The following is a 16006-nucleotide window of genomic DNA, read 5'->3' as shown; positions in this document are numbered from 1 at the left end:
CTGTAGAGGGGCTGGAGACAATAACAGGTACTCCTGTGTAATATACTGCATTCCAGTGCAGTGGATGTGCAATAAATGCACCCATTCAGCTTCAAATTTCTGAGACTCTAGCCTCTGATGTTGTTTTCTTGGACTGCTTTATTTTTTAAAATATTCCAACTCCTCTAAACAGTATTTACCCAAATATTTTTCCCCCAAGTCAGCTGTTCAACATAACCTAATTCCACTTGGCCCTCTGCCCTTACTATGGCCCTGACTACAACTGTACCAGTCACAGCAGAGGATTTACTGCACCTGCCTGCCAGGATAACCTTTGGCACCTGGGCTTCCGACTGGACCTTGCTCTCCCTGCAGGGAAGAAAGAGAGAGAGAGGGAGAGAGAGAGAGGGCGAGAGAGGGGGAGAGAGGGGGGAGAGATGGAGAGTGAGAGAGGTGGGGTGGGTGATCAAAATTACAGAAACACAAACACAGGCAGGCCATTCTGTACAGCAGCAGAGAGGGAGACAGAGAAGAGAGGATTTACTACAGTTAAAACTGTATAATGCTACTGTGCAGTGAGTAGATGAATGTGTTTGTCACTTAATCCCCTTCTTACTATCATTACTCCATTGGTTTATTGTTAATTTTGTAAATTCATTGATCTTTATACACTGAAAAAGTAATTATACCTAAAACACTGACTGTAAGAACTAGATCTAAATGTTTGATCTAATTTTTAATTCATCACAAGTTCAATGTTTTCTAATCATGTTGAGTCAGTGTGAATATATTAAACAACTCAGTCCGATCAAATGAAATTCATGCATTAAACATTTCATTATTATACATAAAATTAAAACCGGTTATTCTTTCACACATCTAGTTAATTAACTGATTTACATTGACTCAACATGATAGAACTTTGCATTAAATGAGACCCTTTGCACTAAACTTATATAACAGAATTAGAAGGAAAATGTACATGTAAGATGTTTATAGGTGTTTGGATATAAAATCTTAATTTGTAGAGTAACTGCTATCTATAGCTCAAAGGGTAACTCAAACAATTTAACACATTCAAGTGTGTTTACAGGTCTAAAAAAACAAAAACAAAAAGTAGTGTAAAGCCTTTTTCAGCCCCAGAGGAAGCTGCATGTAATCTGATAAACTGCCTCTGGTGATATCACTTAGTAGCCACGTTGCATTGTGGGTAACGTAGGAGTCAGGTGTTAAAAAGCAGCCTGCAGCTAGCATTTGGACTAATTATGGACAAATGATAGAATTGATACGAGGACCAGAAGCATCGCCTCTTTATTTCATGCTTTCGTCTTCCTTTTCAAAACCTGACATTACCCACAATGCAATGTATCAATCTATCAAATTACATGCAGCTTCCTCTGCAACCACAGAAGGCTTTTTACTACTTTTTTTCACATGTGCAGTATTACTTAACAAGAATTGTAAACACACTTTAATGTGAAAAAAATGTTGGAGTTACCCTTTAAAGTAGTGGAGCAAGGAGGAAAAGGTTTGAAATAAAATTAAAATACTTCAAAACATAACTTGCCTACATTTTTATAAGCTATATTCAACCACCACACATCACCCATTCCTACCAAGGCTGCTGAATACCAGGACTCATAGCTGCTGAAAGATCTTTTAAGATGTGGTCTGTGTATAGACCATAGGAGCTAATTAGGAGTTTGGTTTATGTGTGTGTGTGAGTGTATGTAAGCATAACACACGCACACAAGCAGGTTGTGTCCAAAAATCGCAGCTCACTAGTGTTTATGTATAACTTCCTTTGACACACTCCGGACGTGCAGGCGTGTGCACGGCTTGCCGTTCCCTCTCTTGGATAAATATAGTGCATAATGCAGCCAGTTAAACGCAGACAAGAATTTGGCTGAGTGAGGTTTGGATCTTTAACCCGCCAGCAGCGAGGAGGAAGGAGGGGCTCTGAGCTCGGCCCTGTGGTGTATTACAGTAACAGAGACTCATCAACACTTTCTGCACACCAGCTGGCCTTTGCTCTGAATAGCCGGAGACTCGGCGCTGCCAAACAGTTGTGCTTATTACTCCTTGCCACTGGTGATTCAGACTCAAGGCTAGAGCCCTGATCATCATCAGCAACAGCAGAAGCTCTGTGGGAAAGAGGGGGGCGTTCGAGGATGGTCAGAGTGGAAGGACAGGACGGTGTGAGAGAACATGTACTCCTCTGTGATGATGAGTAGTGCGGGAACTCCCTGTGCTGGTGCGTCAGCCCGAGAACAGGGACTTACATAAAACTGTGACAATGAGCAGAATGTTCCACTCTGCTTTCCATGACTAAGGCCTTTCCTTAGTATCAACAGCAAGTAGTACTGAATGACCCAGCCCAACTGGAAATAGCTCTGGACATGAGGCTGGATGCTCCACGCTTAAAATAGTAATTCTGGGCTAAACAGCGAGAGTCACGTCTCCTCCCAGTTGTAAAAGAGTTCATTGAAGTGATTAAAAGACAGATAGAGGGGAAGAGACGGCAAGAAAAATTAAACACATGCCTGCGATTACGATAGCATCGAGGTAAAACTTTGTAGGAGAGAGACTGAAGGTTGAGCGACAAGTGGCAGAGAAAGAAAGGCTTTCTTGCAGTGTAACAGTCGTGTGTGTGTCACTGTTGGCCTAGTTGGCTTGTTCCTGTTTCTCTTCTCTCTATTTTCTCTTTCTTTGGCATCGCTTTCTGATATCCTGGAGAGCATCGCTGCAGCACAGCACTTTGGCCAGATGTCTGTCCTCACCAGTGCTTCATAACAGGCTAATCTAATCTGGCTAACCCTGCAGGCATGCTTGGTGCCTGCACACACACACACACATACACTGAGTGGATGATGACTGAGGTTTTAAAGAATGAGGTGAGACGTTAGAATTTGAAGGATTAGTAATTGATAAGGGCCTTAATGTTGGACATCATCAGATTAAAACTTTATTAAGACATTTAGGAAAGGAAATGTGTGAAGTAGACAAGATTACGTCATTTTGGCGTGGATTGCAAGATATGTGACTTTTTTTCAAGTGTGGGATTAACAGTGTGAAGAGCAGCACAAGCATGGGAGGAAGACGTCTATGAAAGGCATGTATAAAATGAAATAAAGATACTTACAGGCTCTCCAGGGAGTCCAGGTGGACCAGGGTAACCTTTCTGTCCCTAAGGAGACAAACAAGAGACATGGGAGGGTTGAGTAAAATACTGGAGTCGTAAAAGAAAACACATAACAGACAGGGAAAAAGCTGACAAGCACGGGAGGATTTCTCGCTCCATGTGGGAATGACAAGTGGAGTTTTGTGCAAAATAAAAAATGCATGTTAACAATAACAGCGACGACGGGGACGAGCTCTGTGCCATATGTGAGGAATCAATCTGCCTGTCTGTCAAGGGACCAGACTTTCCACTGAGTTCACAGAGAAATGGTGCTGGGGAGGCCGTGCCAGGATCATGGCATGTCGAGGATATAAATGCCTTCCTGTTTGAGTCAGATAGCAGGTCCCTCCCTCTGTCTGTAGAGCAGACTACAACACTGAAGACAGCCTGACATAGTGCTTTTCTGCAGTTCTGCTGACTCCAGCAACACAGACCCCCAACAAAGAGCGGAGAAATGCTAAATCAAAGGTGGGAAGGCAGACGTGCCTTTCCAGACCACAGAGTGAGAGAGCATGAGGGGGGAAAAAAGAAAATAAAAACAGAGGGGCAAAGAAAGGAAAGACTCCTGATGTCCCGTTTTCCTAAACCGCAGCTTCAGAGTACCGAGCCAAGACTCCCTGAGTTCCTGTAAACCATCCTTCAGTCCTGAGGAGGCAGCATCCCTTTTCTCATTATGTTACATGATCACTCTCACTGGCTTACACCTTCATACCAGGACTTCAAACCCTATCGTCAGCATTATACCCAACTGTATCAACAACACGTGTCACAATATTATAGTTAAAAATTATCCAAACTTTACAGGCCTCATCGTTAAACTTTATACCATCATTTCTCTATCTTCGACATATCCAAGCTACTGTTGGAGAACTCCTGTGTCTTTCCATCACCCAGTGTTGTGTAAAGTACCCAGAAGTCATACTTTAGTAAAAGTTTAGATATCATGTTAAAATATTACTTTGGCAAAAGTGAAAGTCACTCGTATGAATACTACTTGAGTAAAAGTCTTAAAGTATCTGATATTAAATATACTTTAGTATCAAAAGCACAAGTAAAAGAAAATGATATATTAACAAGTATGTATATACTGAATACTATTGGTCGAACGATTATCAGTCAGACAATCAGACAATTATCAGATCCGATATATCAGCAATTATTATTGATTTTTTTTTTATTTGATTGTCGATAAAATACGTTAATTTAAACATGCAGTCATTTGGCTCTGATGCAGCTTGCAATCTCAAAAAAGTGACAAGTAACTTAAGTCATTTAGTTAATGTAGTGAGTAAAAAGCCTCTAAAATTTGATGGAGTGGAAGTATAAAGTAGCATGAAATGGAAAACAAGTACAGTACTTGAGTAAATGTACTTAGTTACCTTCCATCAGTGCTCTCACCTTCATAACTGCCAGTGCAACAGTAAAATGACTTCTCACTAGCCTTTTTCATTAGAAGACAAAGGGTGCAGGACTACAGTCTGCAGCGTGGAGGCAAGAGGATGAGCAAGTGAGACAACAAAATGTCAATAGAGTTGAATGAAATTTGGAAGAGTATTTCTTCTACTTAGGACCTGTTCCATCAATTTTATGCAGCGGAGTGGAGGGCTTGGGCAGGCAAGCTCTGGGTTGCCAGGTAGCGTGACACATATCCCACAAGAAACGGAGACACGGGAGAAACGACCAGTCGGGAGCACGGCGGGAGAAAGGGTTAAAAATAGGGAGACTCCCGTTGGCAGGTGTGCACCTTACATCATCTGATGCACATCATCAAAAGACCACTAGGAGGAGACGCTTGGAGCTGGGATAAGAACACATGAGTAATACACATTAAGTAAACAAAGATGTCATCAGGTGATGACAGACCGCTGCCGGCAACACATGCAGACGTGTGTGCGCGTGTGCGTTTTCCATATTTTTGTGAAAGCTCTGTTGGTAAGCAGTGCTGTGGAGAGAGCAGGGATGGATGCACGTGCAGACACATGGCGCATGAAAATTTCCATTTTTATATTAACGGCTATAACTGTGTTGATGAACTTGTGTCCGTCTGAAGAATCTGAATGTCCACATGTTGCTGTTTTCAATCCACATGTGTGCACATATACTGTGTGTAGGTGGCAGGGAAACACACATGCACGTTCAAGCACAAAGATACACCGTCGTCTTATTACATGGCTTACTTATAGTACAAACATGTGTAGCGGCTTATGTTCCCAAGCTGTGCTGTGGGGTCCATGAGCCACACACACACACACACACACACGCTGCAGGTCATGGGTATTAACCATAGCCTTCCAACCCCAGCTAGACCATCTCAGATCCTTATCTCACTCATTATGAGCTTGCTAATGAGAGCGGCCATTCCCAGCGGCCTGCCTGTGTTTACAATGCCACTTGCTTAATGAGCATGTGTGTTCAATCAGATAAACCCACCAGAATGCTTTTCATTTACAACAGTTCCCCGGTAGCACCCTGTAAGTACATTTCCCCCCCCATCCTACCCCACTAAGCTGAGGAGTGCCCCAGGGAACTTTAACTGCATTTAGGCAGAAATCAAATAAAAGACAAATTGAGTCTGCCGATGACATGTCACTCCTCTGACTTACCAAACTACTCCGTGCACACTTAACTTTGTGGTTCTTCAAATGAGCACAGGCCTCATGTCTGTTAACAACGGTACACAACAAAAGATGAATACGCGTCTTTGACAGTCTGCCTCCACTGGACAGCGCCATGGTAGCAGAAATGTACCACTCACCTCATTAATCCCTGCTTTCATCTTTCCACCTCTCTCTCTCCAAATTTTCTTCAACAGCATGGAGCCAGATGATCGCTCAGAGCAATCGTCTGGCTCCATGCATGTGCTGCATGTACAGCACAACATAAACCCCCCATTGAACGCTGATGTCTGGCGGGGGAAGATGTAACAAACAACTGCACGGACCTAACAGGACAATTTGGTTGAAATCCACCCGGCGGAAAAAAACATCCCTCATCTCATCCCCGTCTCGACCGCAATTCCGGCAGCCTGTTTGCTTGCATGCAGTATCACTGTGAAACTAAGAGCATGGTGGAAGACAGAGTAATGATTTGTTGTTCTTCTTGTGAGACATGCGAAGGAGATGATGGTTGATTTGAATTCTCCTGTAATTACAATGATGATGAGCATGTGGATTTGTTAGTTTGAACAGCGGGCAGGAGCTAAAAGGAGAGAGTTTGGTTTGGAACCGGTCTGGAGGAGCTTCAGACAGATTAATGTCGTACAATAAACTATCTTACATAAATGAAAGAAATGAGTACGCTTTAATGAACTGTCTAACCCATGCACTGGAATTAAAGTATATTCTTTTACTTTCTATTCGTGGATGACTGCTGTCGGGCTGCACACTGATGCTCTAACTGATCTTTATGTGACAGGACTGTTGCACTTGTAGCCTTTGTAATGGCTTGCAACTCTGGTCTAATAAAAGTTCAGCTTGATCCAAATGTGTATTTGGATCTGCATCAAATTGTTCTCACTCATAGATACCAGCTACCTAAATAAGCCTGATCTAAAAAAAAAAAAAAAAAGCACCCAATCTCGCTATATTAAAGAAATTGAGAAACATTTCCTGGATCTGTCCCTTTATCCAGATCCACACCAAAAGTTAATGGGCTCTATTCTGGGCTGAGACCCATCCTCCATCCAATTTTCGTCATAATCCATTCAGTAGTTTTTGTATAATCCTGCTGACAAACCAACCAACCAACAAATGGACATGGGTAAAACATAACCCCCTTGGTGGAGGTAGAAATGTGCAGGAAAACATCTGCCAAAGCATACAGACATAGTAAGATTAGATAACCATCGACTAATTACAAGTTACAACGCTGCTGTACAGTATGAGTTGGCTTTAAGGGAGAAAAAGCGGCCTTAGTGTGAAAGACAGATGTAGAAAAGGCTGACAGAAAAGAAGAGAAGAGACAGATCAACTAGCAGTGGGAATAGACAAAGAAGAGAGAAGGATGGTGGTAGTAAGGTGAGACGTGTGGCTTGTAATGTGGCCTTGTAGCTGAGGTTTGGCCCTGTGAGAGTCCCCTCTCCTTGACCCTGCCTACCATACTGAAAAGCCATTGAGAGTCTGCTTGGTAGAACAAATGTTGTACAGAGCGGAACATGCTTGGCTTGTCTGTCGGTGTAAAATCACACTCTCCCATCGCACGTTCAAAGCACCACTGCTTTCTCCATTAAAGTTTTCCATGGAAAACAAGCAGCCAAATTCCAGAAATCCCGGTTGAAGTGTCAAGCTAAGGCTGATAGAGAGCCTGTGTGTATGTGTGTGTGTGTGTGTTGGGGTGCGTGAGGGAGAGACAGGGAAGGTAGAAGGGAAAGTTTCAGCGGAGAACAGAGGAAAAGCTGCTCTTGTCCCGTTTTCCTAAACCACAGCTTCGGCGTGACGAGCCAAGCAAGCTAGACAGAGCTACAGCTAGAGAGGTATGAAGAGGAAGAAACAGCACATGGGTGTTTCAGGGTGGCCCGCCACTGCCATGTAATTGCAAGGAAACTCATCATTTCTTTTCACTATTGTATCGACCATGCAGCAGGCCTCAGAGTTTGGAGACCTGCTGCAGGACAGGAAACGCCTGGGACTTTCCACCTGAGCTGACCGAAAAGGAACAGAACAAGACAAAGAGCCTGTTTGTAGACACACTCACATCGCTGTCATAGCAGTGCCATGTGTAGGCATGTAGGATCAACGGTGAGAAACACAGCTGAGACTTTGTGAGAGGTTATTGTACATTGTTAGGCGCAGGACAAAAATGGGTTAATAAGCCGCTCTGTGTTTGTGTACGGAAAGGAAGCTGACTCTTGCAGTTAATTTAACGAGTTTCCTTCACAGTCATCTTGTCTGTGGTTCATTGACCAATACCTGAGGCATGCTGTGGTGATGTCATGAGTGTATGTTGATCACGTTGCTCTAGCAACAACTTCCCAGACATGAGGATGTGATGCCACTCCAATATACTTGTAAGGAGCAGCTATAATGTACCTTTAAGCTAATCAAGAACTCGTGGCTCATCTCAGAGTAGTTAAAAGTCAATCAGCTGTCCGTCTTGGACCGGTACACTCTCACCTGCAGCCTCTGATTCACATGTCAGTGTCAACCCTCCTGATGGGCCGTCAAATCCTTGCCAAGACTCATTTAGTGCGTAAGAGCTGTGTGAATGTTTTCCACCAGCTTTACATTTTCCATTCTGACTGAGTGTGTGTGAAAAAGAGAGACAGCGGACACAGAGATACACACAGAGGAGAGCAGACGCCTAACAAAAGCCACATGTTAAGCTCAAGGCAGCCGTCCAACTACAGTCCAACACTCTGTTACGGAGCACCGTGGCTCTGGGAAGACAGTGAATACATGCAGATGCACTTTACACCTCTGCTGAAGTGCTTACAATCTATCTGCTATATTCAATTACTCAACTAATTCTCCTGCAGGGCTCAGTTTGATTTGATTCATAATGTGACTGAAAGCAGTTTATGAGATCTTCCTCTGCCACCATCAGACGTGTGTTTACATCTGATTGTTTAAGAAAAGGTTAAACAGATTATTTTAGTTCAGACCGGAGGAGGACACAAGACTCACCAAGCATTAATTGTGGTGATCATGTCGTATATTGCAGCGGTTCCCAGCCGTTTTTGGTCTGACAAACCCCGTCAACACTGTCAGATGAACTCAAGTACCTCTTCATCAACACCATCTGTTGTGCTCCAAATGTGTTCATTCTGGATGCTTTATAACACTATAAACTATAAAACTGAACTAATGTTCAGTTTGGTTTCATTCGAGTACATTTTCGAACACTTGAAGGGTCAGAGGCTGAACATCAACAATTTATCTATTACTTTTAGCTATTTTTCGAGTAACTTTTTCAACTTCTTCATACTTTTAGCCAGATCTAACTACCAACTCTTCATCCTTTCTAACACTAGCTATTTTAACTATTTAAAGCCAACTCTTAGCCAACTATTTAAACTATTTATCCATTATTTTTAGCCAATTTGGCCAGATGTCCATTAGCCTACTTTTAGCTAACTTTTTAAACTGTTTAATAGGCTACAAGTAGCATAGGCTACTATCAACACTTTATTTTTATTTCACCTTTAACACTCTGAGCTAACTACTTAAACAATGATCCATCACTTTAAGCTAACTTTTTCAACCATCTACTTGTCATCAGCCTTTAATCTGTTGTGTTTAACGCTAGCTCTTTCAGCAAGATACTCTTAGCTAACTATTCAAATATCCATTACTTCAACCATTGAATCATTACGTTTAGCCAACTATTTGGAACTCGTTGCTAGATTGCTAAATAATTCAAATAAACAGACCTACTCTTCGATTTAGTACACCCAGGGGTCTTAAAACACCTGGTAGGGAATCATTGCATTGTAGTGCCTAATTTATGTCTGTTTTATGTGCAAACATACTGACAAGCACTTAGGAATGCACACACACAACTGTGACCATAAACACATACAGTGCACAACTCCTTTGGCCCCGCTCTTGGTTTGTGATTGTTCCACTCCTGTTAAGAAGATGCTCCGTCCCAGTTTTTCTTCTCTACACTCATGAATCACTCAAGACGTGACTTAAGTAACATCTGAGACGCTGGTAATTCTAAGTGTATGATCCCCGTTCCCCGTTTCCCTGATGACAAAAACCCTCCCTCATGACATCGTTCCTGCCAACATTAAGACCCCTCTGTGCTGGATCCAGCGAAAACAGATGGAAGAAATGGTGAGCGCAGCACAAAAGGAGAAATATGAGTGGGTATACACACACACACACACACATAGACACAGATGTATAAAAACATCACAACAGACGCATTTCAAAAACTCAAAAGTTATGGTGACAATAACTTGTGCCAAAATTCTTTCTTGGGCTATCCTAAATGTTTCAGGGAGCCTCAGTATTCAAAGTTAGCAGATGCAAGCAAAATAGGGGCTCTCATGGCCACCATTTACAAACACTGAATGTTATTTCATTGAGCGGTCTTACCTTCCGACCTTCTTGGCCAGTCATTCCAACCGGGCCAAGAATCCCTGGGTCTCCCTAGAACACAAAGCGAGAAGGTCAAAAGGCGGCAATGCAACAAAGACCGGTGGCACAAAAATCAATCATAATTGCGTGAGGAGCTCGCTGAACAGGACGTTGTTATAAATTAATGTGGCGTGCAAGAGGGAAAACGAGGGACACGTACCTTCTCTCCTTTAGGTGCCGGCCCAGGTGAGATGCCAGGGTCTCCTTTTCTACCCTGATGAAAACACAAAGGAGGACTTTGTACAGGTGAAAATAACCCAACTTAACTTCGGTGATCTCAATCTCTGAAACAATCATATTAACAAAATAATTACACCTTTCATTTGGACGAAAGGTTACGGCTACAAAAGTGTGCCTCTATTAAAAAATTCACTTCGGCACAGATGCTTTTCCTGGCCACAGCGCGTAATGTGCCCCTCCAGTCACACACACACACACACACACACACACACACACACACACACACACACACACACACACAAACACACACACACACACACACACACACACACACACACACAGCCAGCCTCATTGTCAGCAGGTAACAATAAAGGGGCTTCAGTACATCAAAGCTATGGATCGGAAATTACACTAAGTGCTGACTCCATCTCTCCCCATGGACCCCTGCTATTTACAACTTTGCTTCATTTATTAATGATGAAAGAGCAAAGATTGCATTGAACCCCGTGACATCAAACACTTCAGAATCATTCTCTCAACAACACCTGCCAGGTAGAAGAAGCCTGCACTGCACCACTCTTTACTGAAGTGTGCATTCACCGAGGCATGGGTTCAAATATCTGCCTTGTGGAAGCAGGTCTGCTTCACTTTTCCGCCAGCACCGTCCAGGGACTTTTATACGATTATGTGATATACGACTTAAAGGAATAGTTCAACCTTTGGGGAGAATTTAACTAATCTAGTCGCCTATAAAACACACTAATTACTCTGTCTGCCAGGTGTAGTGACTTCCTAAAAACTCCACGAGGTCACTGCTCCTCGCCAAGAAATAGTCCAGCACATAACCCCAAATACAACCAAAAACTGTCATTGTTACTCTTCGGTACTGTAAACCATATTTCCCAAAATATCGAACCATTCCTTTGAGTAAATAAGAGATAAGCACTGAGGCGAATGGGGTGAGAATTAGGCCCTTCATGATGGGAAGAGGATTGTAAAAAGTGAGGAATGCAACCAGGAATAATATAAATAACATCAGGGACACCAGGACAAACACACTCCCTTTGGTTGACCTGTGGAGGTCAGGGCTCCGGTGATGGGGGGTGAGCAGTGTGACCACATGCAGCTACACAGTTGTCATTTATGCAAGGCATTTTTATAATGCACTTTAAATACAGGTACTGCTCCTCACTATGTACCCTTAGCACACAGTGCCGGAGGTCAAGGGTGTTTGCTCAGGCATAGTTCAGTCCAGACAATCAGAAGAGGGACGCAGGGAATTTGTCTTGGGCAGGGTCGCCTCCTGTTCACACGTTAAATTTGGACAGATTTATTTGAAGTTCTCACTTTCCGACTCGTAACGTCTTTCCCTGGAGCTCTGATAAATCACTTCGACTCTCCTGCCGTCCAGCTTCCCTTCTCTCCTCTCTCCGCTCGAGTCGCAGTGATAGCACCCGAATTCATTTGACATATCACATTAGAGCATATTTGGAGCTTAAATTGAGCAGAATCAGAAAAACTTTTGATTGTAAATGGGACTCCAGACGGTCACCTCTCCAGCACACATGTTAAAGTGTTGAAGTGATTTAGCTCTTCGGTATTAAGCGCTGCGGCGTTTGTAGTGTCTCAAACTGCCAGGTGTGGCTCCATAAAGCTCCATTACCCGTGTTGCACTTTATGGATTCCAGCTGATACAAGAAAAACACACATCCTCTTTCTCATCCTCATCGGATTGTCATTCACGTTAGAGGCAAGACAACAACAAGGCAGATACGCAATCGTGTAATGGAAATATCACCACGGCTGTTGGGCTCTTGGCGATACAAATAAAGGCTCATTTGTGATTATGAGTGTCAGATACCTTGAGCCCAGGTGGACCAGATCGGCCGGGGTTTCCATGAGGACCAGGGGCGCCCTGTGGAAAAGCCAAAGAGAGAAAAAACATAATCAAACGGGGATCGAGAGCTCAATCAATCTTCATGTTGGGATAGAGCTGATGCAGACTGTGGCTTTGCTACTGTGAACAAGACCAGAGAAGAGAGTTGGGGGGGGGGGGCAAAGTCTGTCTGGAGAACCTCAGCCTTCATGCTACTTTAACCTATTTTCCTACGCATCAGCTGTGTGTGTTGGGTGGTGAGGTATTTGGGGTTGGTGTTGGGGGTAGAAGCCTACGGAAAATGGGGCTCTGTGGAGCTGCTCCACCATATGGATGTGGTTTTCCTGCACCCTGTTGCCCCACAATCCGCAACCCCCCCTCCACACACACACACACAAACACACATTTGCCAAGCATCTTAATGAGTAATGCAGATCATCTCGTTTCATAACATTTTGAATTCCTCCGCCGGTGTGTGTTTCTGTCCGCGTTGGTTGTTGCTGAGGAAATGAACACACAACTGTGTCTGAAAGCAAACAAAGTGAGATCTACAGTAGCAGCATATTGGTAATGTGAGCCATCTCGCCCCATCCGGCAGCCCCCATGGGAAGGTTTAGCTCAAAACCATTGGAAGCCAGAGAACGAATCTACACCAACTTTTCTTTGGTTTAAACAGCAGCTGACGCACGTTGGTTGTTGTCTGCGCCATCCATCCAGCTGTCTGTGTGTCTGCCTCCTCTTCCTCTGAGTGACTTTTTCCTGTGGATCTCTGACCTCACTCCTGCCCTCCACGTGGTGGTGGCACCCTTGGGCCCCTAACCTACCCCCGTAGCGGGTCAAGGGTCGAGCGAGTCAGAGAGGGCGGAAAAAGAGCCACAACTGCTTCATGATACGGGTCAGCAGGTCTCACTAAGGTGAGTCAAAACAAATCAGGAAGTCATTATGTTAGCGATCTGGTCTGCAGCATCAAAAAACAACATCTAGCGACACCCAGACAGGCAGCCCTCTGTAATCCCACAGAGAAGAAAAAGTAATCTGGGGGTTTGGGCTGGGTTATACAGCTCAACAAAAAGCCCTTTGAGGTAAGTTCAAAAACAGACATACTGGTCGGGTGCAGACATGACAACATAAATGCCTTCTGCTGTAACTGCTCTTCCTGTCAAAGGGCGCTTTGATGACCGTCATGTCTGATTCACTAGCTTCTCATGAATGAACAGGACGTTGCTAAGCATGTGTAAAGGTGTTGTTATCTCTGGTGTGAATCACACAACGCTGAGGGTTTCCAAACCAATATTTAAAAAAGAATCCACAGCATTTGATGAGACATGAACAATCTTTTGTTCATGGCTTTATTGGGTAGAAACGCTGAGGAGTGACGGGAGATGAGAGAGAGTGGGGATGATGTGCAGCAAAGGGCCACAGGTTGGATTCGAACCCTGAGCCGCTTAGGCAAGGACGCAGCCTCTGTCCTCGCCTTTGCTGACCTTTTGTATGACTTTGTTGGATAGAACAGCTAAAGATCGACAGGAAACGGGATGAAATAGATGGAGATAATGTGCAGCAAAGGGCCACAGGTCAGATTCGAACCCTAGGCTGCTGCGGCGAGGACACAGCCTCTGTACATGGGGCAGTGTCCGCGCCTTTAACAACAAAGCTACAGGGGTGCCCCAGTCTGTTTTTAAACTTTTTATGTTTTGCAAATGAGACACTTTCATTCCAAGGATTCTCAAGTTTTTAAGATCGTGCCTTTTCTCCGCCCACACGCTTATCCCCTTTCATTTTCAGTTTGTACTCAGCAGGCGTCGTTCCCTGGAGGGCTGGTGTGTCCAGACAGTGTTAACGGACGCTGTTGTGCCCTAAATAAACTTATACAAACTAGACATGTTTGAATTACATGCTTCAAAATTAACCCTGTGGTTCACCGCAGTTTGGGCAGTACACGAGTAGGCACGGGCTGGCACCGACATTTGGTACTGTGCTCTCGCTTCCATGTCGTGTCCCCTTCTCGCACAACAGGTGTCTAATTAGAGAAGACCAGGGTGGGGCGCCCGCAAGCTGAAGGCTATCAAATGAGAAACCAGCGGCCTCTGAACAGCGATGCAGGGCGTTTACTGTGGTTTCTGTGGTAATAATGCTGCTGTAGCTCTGCACAACTCATTCTAAGTTGAGACAAAACGGTCAAAATCTAAACAGATGATAGCTCCTGATGTTTGCGGTGTAAAAATATCTGTTTTTGAATGTTCAAAATTCAATATGAAGACCATATGTGCAACTTAAAGCCAGGAAATACTGTATATGTACTTTGTGATATTAAATCTAGATCCATGACATCATTCCCATGGTTACATTCCCACACAGAATATTTAAGACGAGCCCTTTTAATGGGCCACGCTGTAAACATAGTCTGACTTTCAACACAAGCTTGTAAAAGGGCAGCTCTAAATGTATATACAGTCACCGTATTAAAGATAAAAGAGATTGTGTATGATGCTGTGCCAAATAAGAGCCACGGGGCAATGTCTGATAAACTAACATTAGATCAAGGGCATGTGAACCGCTGGATGTCTTCATAATTAGAGATCCCAGTCAGCACACACACAAACACAAAATAGAAACTTTGCCTCTGAGGATTCAGGAGAATATCTCAACTTCGTTAAAGTTGCTATAGCATGCCTCGCCATCGCCGGGTGAAAAGAGGAGAATTTGCAGCCCAGTTCCACATAAATCACAGTCAGACTTCATAATAACAGAAGTAGACATGGCGAATGAATTAAGCAGCGCTGGTAAAAAGCCAACCGCATAAATTTATTTGCTTCAAATGCCAAAGTTTATGGAGCTAAATATGCAAAAGGAAATAATAAGTAATCCAAAGCATTATTCAGGCATTTACAACAATAACAGGCTCATAATGGCCTTGACAAGTTTGGAAATTACGACGGAAACCTGGAGCTACCTTTATGCCAAACATCTAAAACCTGGTTTTAAAAAATGTATTTAAGTGCCCAAAAGGGGATTACAAAAATAATGAATTGAAGCATGGTCTGTGATTTTTACTGTGCTGGAGCTTATTACAGTAATGTTCCAGAGGAGAGATCCATATACACAGTTTACACTTGGGATTATACAGACCCTTAAAAAGCTGATCTGTCGCCTTCTACCCAAAGCAGCCCAACACACTGCCATAAGAAGAACTCAACACTCAGTTTTCCAGGTTTCTTTATGATCCATCTGGAATCTAAATTAGCTTTACACGCAGGTGAAGCAAGGTGGGGGCAGTCGGTGGAAGAGGAGTGGTTTGGACGGGAAGCGTGAGGAAAGATGAGCGACTGAGATTTTTTTTTTTCTTCCCCACTCAGACAAAGACCCTTTTGACCCAGCAGGCTCCAGACGTATACACGCAGCCAGTCTTCAGAGAGATTCAGGCCTGTGCAGCCGCGATACAGCCACCGCACGTTTCCTCTCGCACCCATCTACCACCGTCGTCATTATTACACCTACAAACAGACTCGAAAGAGCTCACCCCGACTATTCACGGACACCTAGCGAACGCTTCTGTACTGAGAGCGGTTGCCATGGCGACGGCGTCTCACACTCACATGTGTGGGATCGGAGGTCAAGGTTCATGGGTGGTGCTCGCTGGGCTCAATGGTGCTCTGTGTGTCATCATACAGACTTCCAGTAATCCAAAGCTACGGAAGGTCATGCAAA

The 16006-nt window shown here is 43.8% G+C and overlaps 1 protein-coding gene across 2 annotated transcripts in view; it reads right to left on the bottom strand.

Annotated features, from left to right (window-relative positions):
- Positions 1-16006, bottom strand: part of col27a1a (collagen, type XXVII, alpha 1a) — a 75809-nt gene that overhangs the window by 38686 nt on the left and 21117 nt on the right. For both annotated transcript variants that reach the window (XM_084383017.1, XM_084383018.1), the window contains exons 5-9: positions 12284-12337; positions 10403-10456; positions 10201-10254; positions 3122-3166; positions 295-348 (exon numbers count right to left, since the gene is read on the bottom strand). In XM_084383017.1, the coding sequence (XP_084239143.1) occupies positions 295-348; positions 3122-3166; positions 10201-10254; positions 10403-10456; positions 12284-12337 (261 nt within the window). The remainder of the gene's footprint in view (positions 1-294; positions 349-3121; positions 3167-10200; positions 10255-10402; positions 10457-12283; positions 12338-16006) is intronic.

This window comes from Pagrus pagrus (assembly GCF_965226575.1).
Source record: "Pagrus pagrus genome assembly, chromosome: 19".
NCBI lineage: Eukaryota > Metazoa > Chordata > Actinopteri > Spariformes > Sparidae > Pagrus > Pagrus pagrus.
The sequence above is the reverse complement of the archived record's forward strand: the minus strand, read 5'-3'. Positions and strand labels throughout refer to the sequence as shown.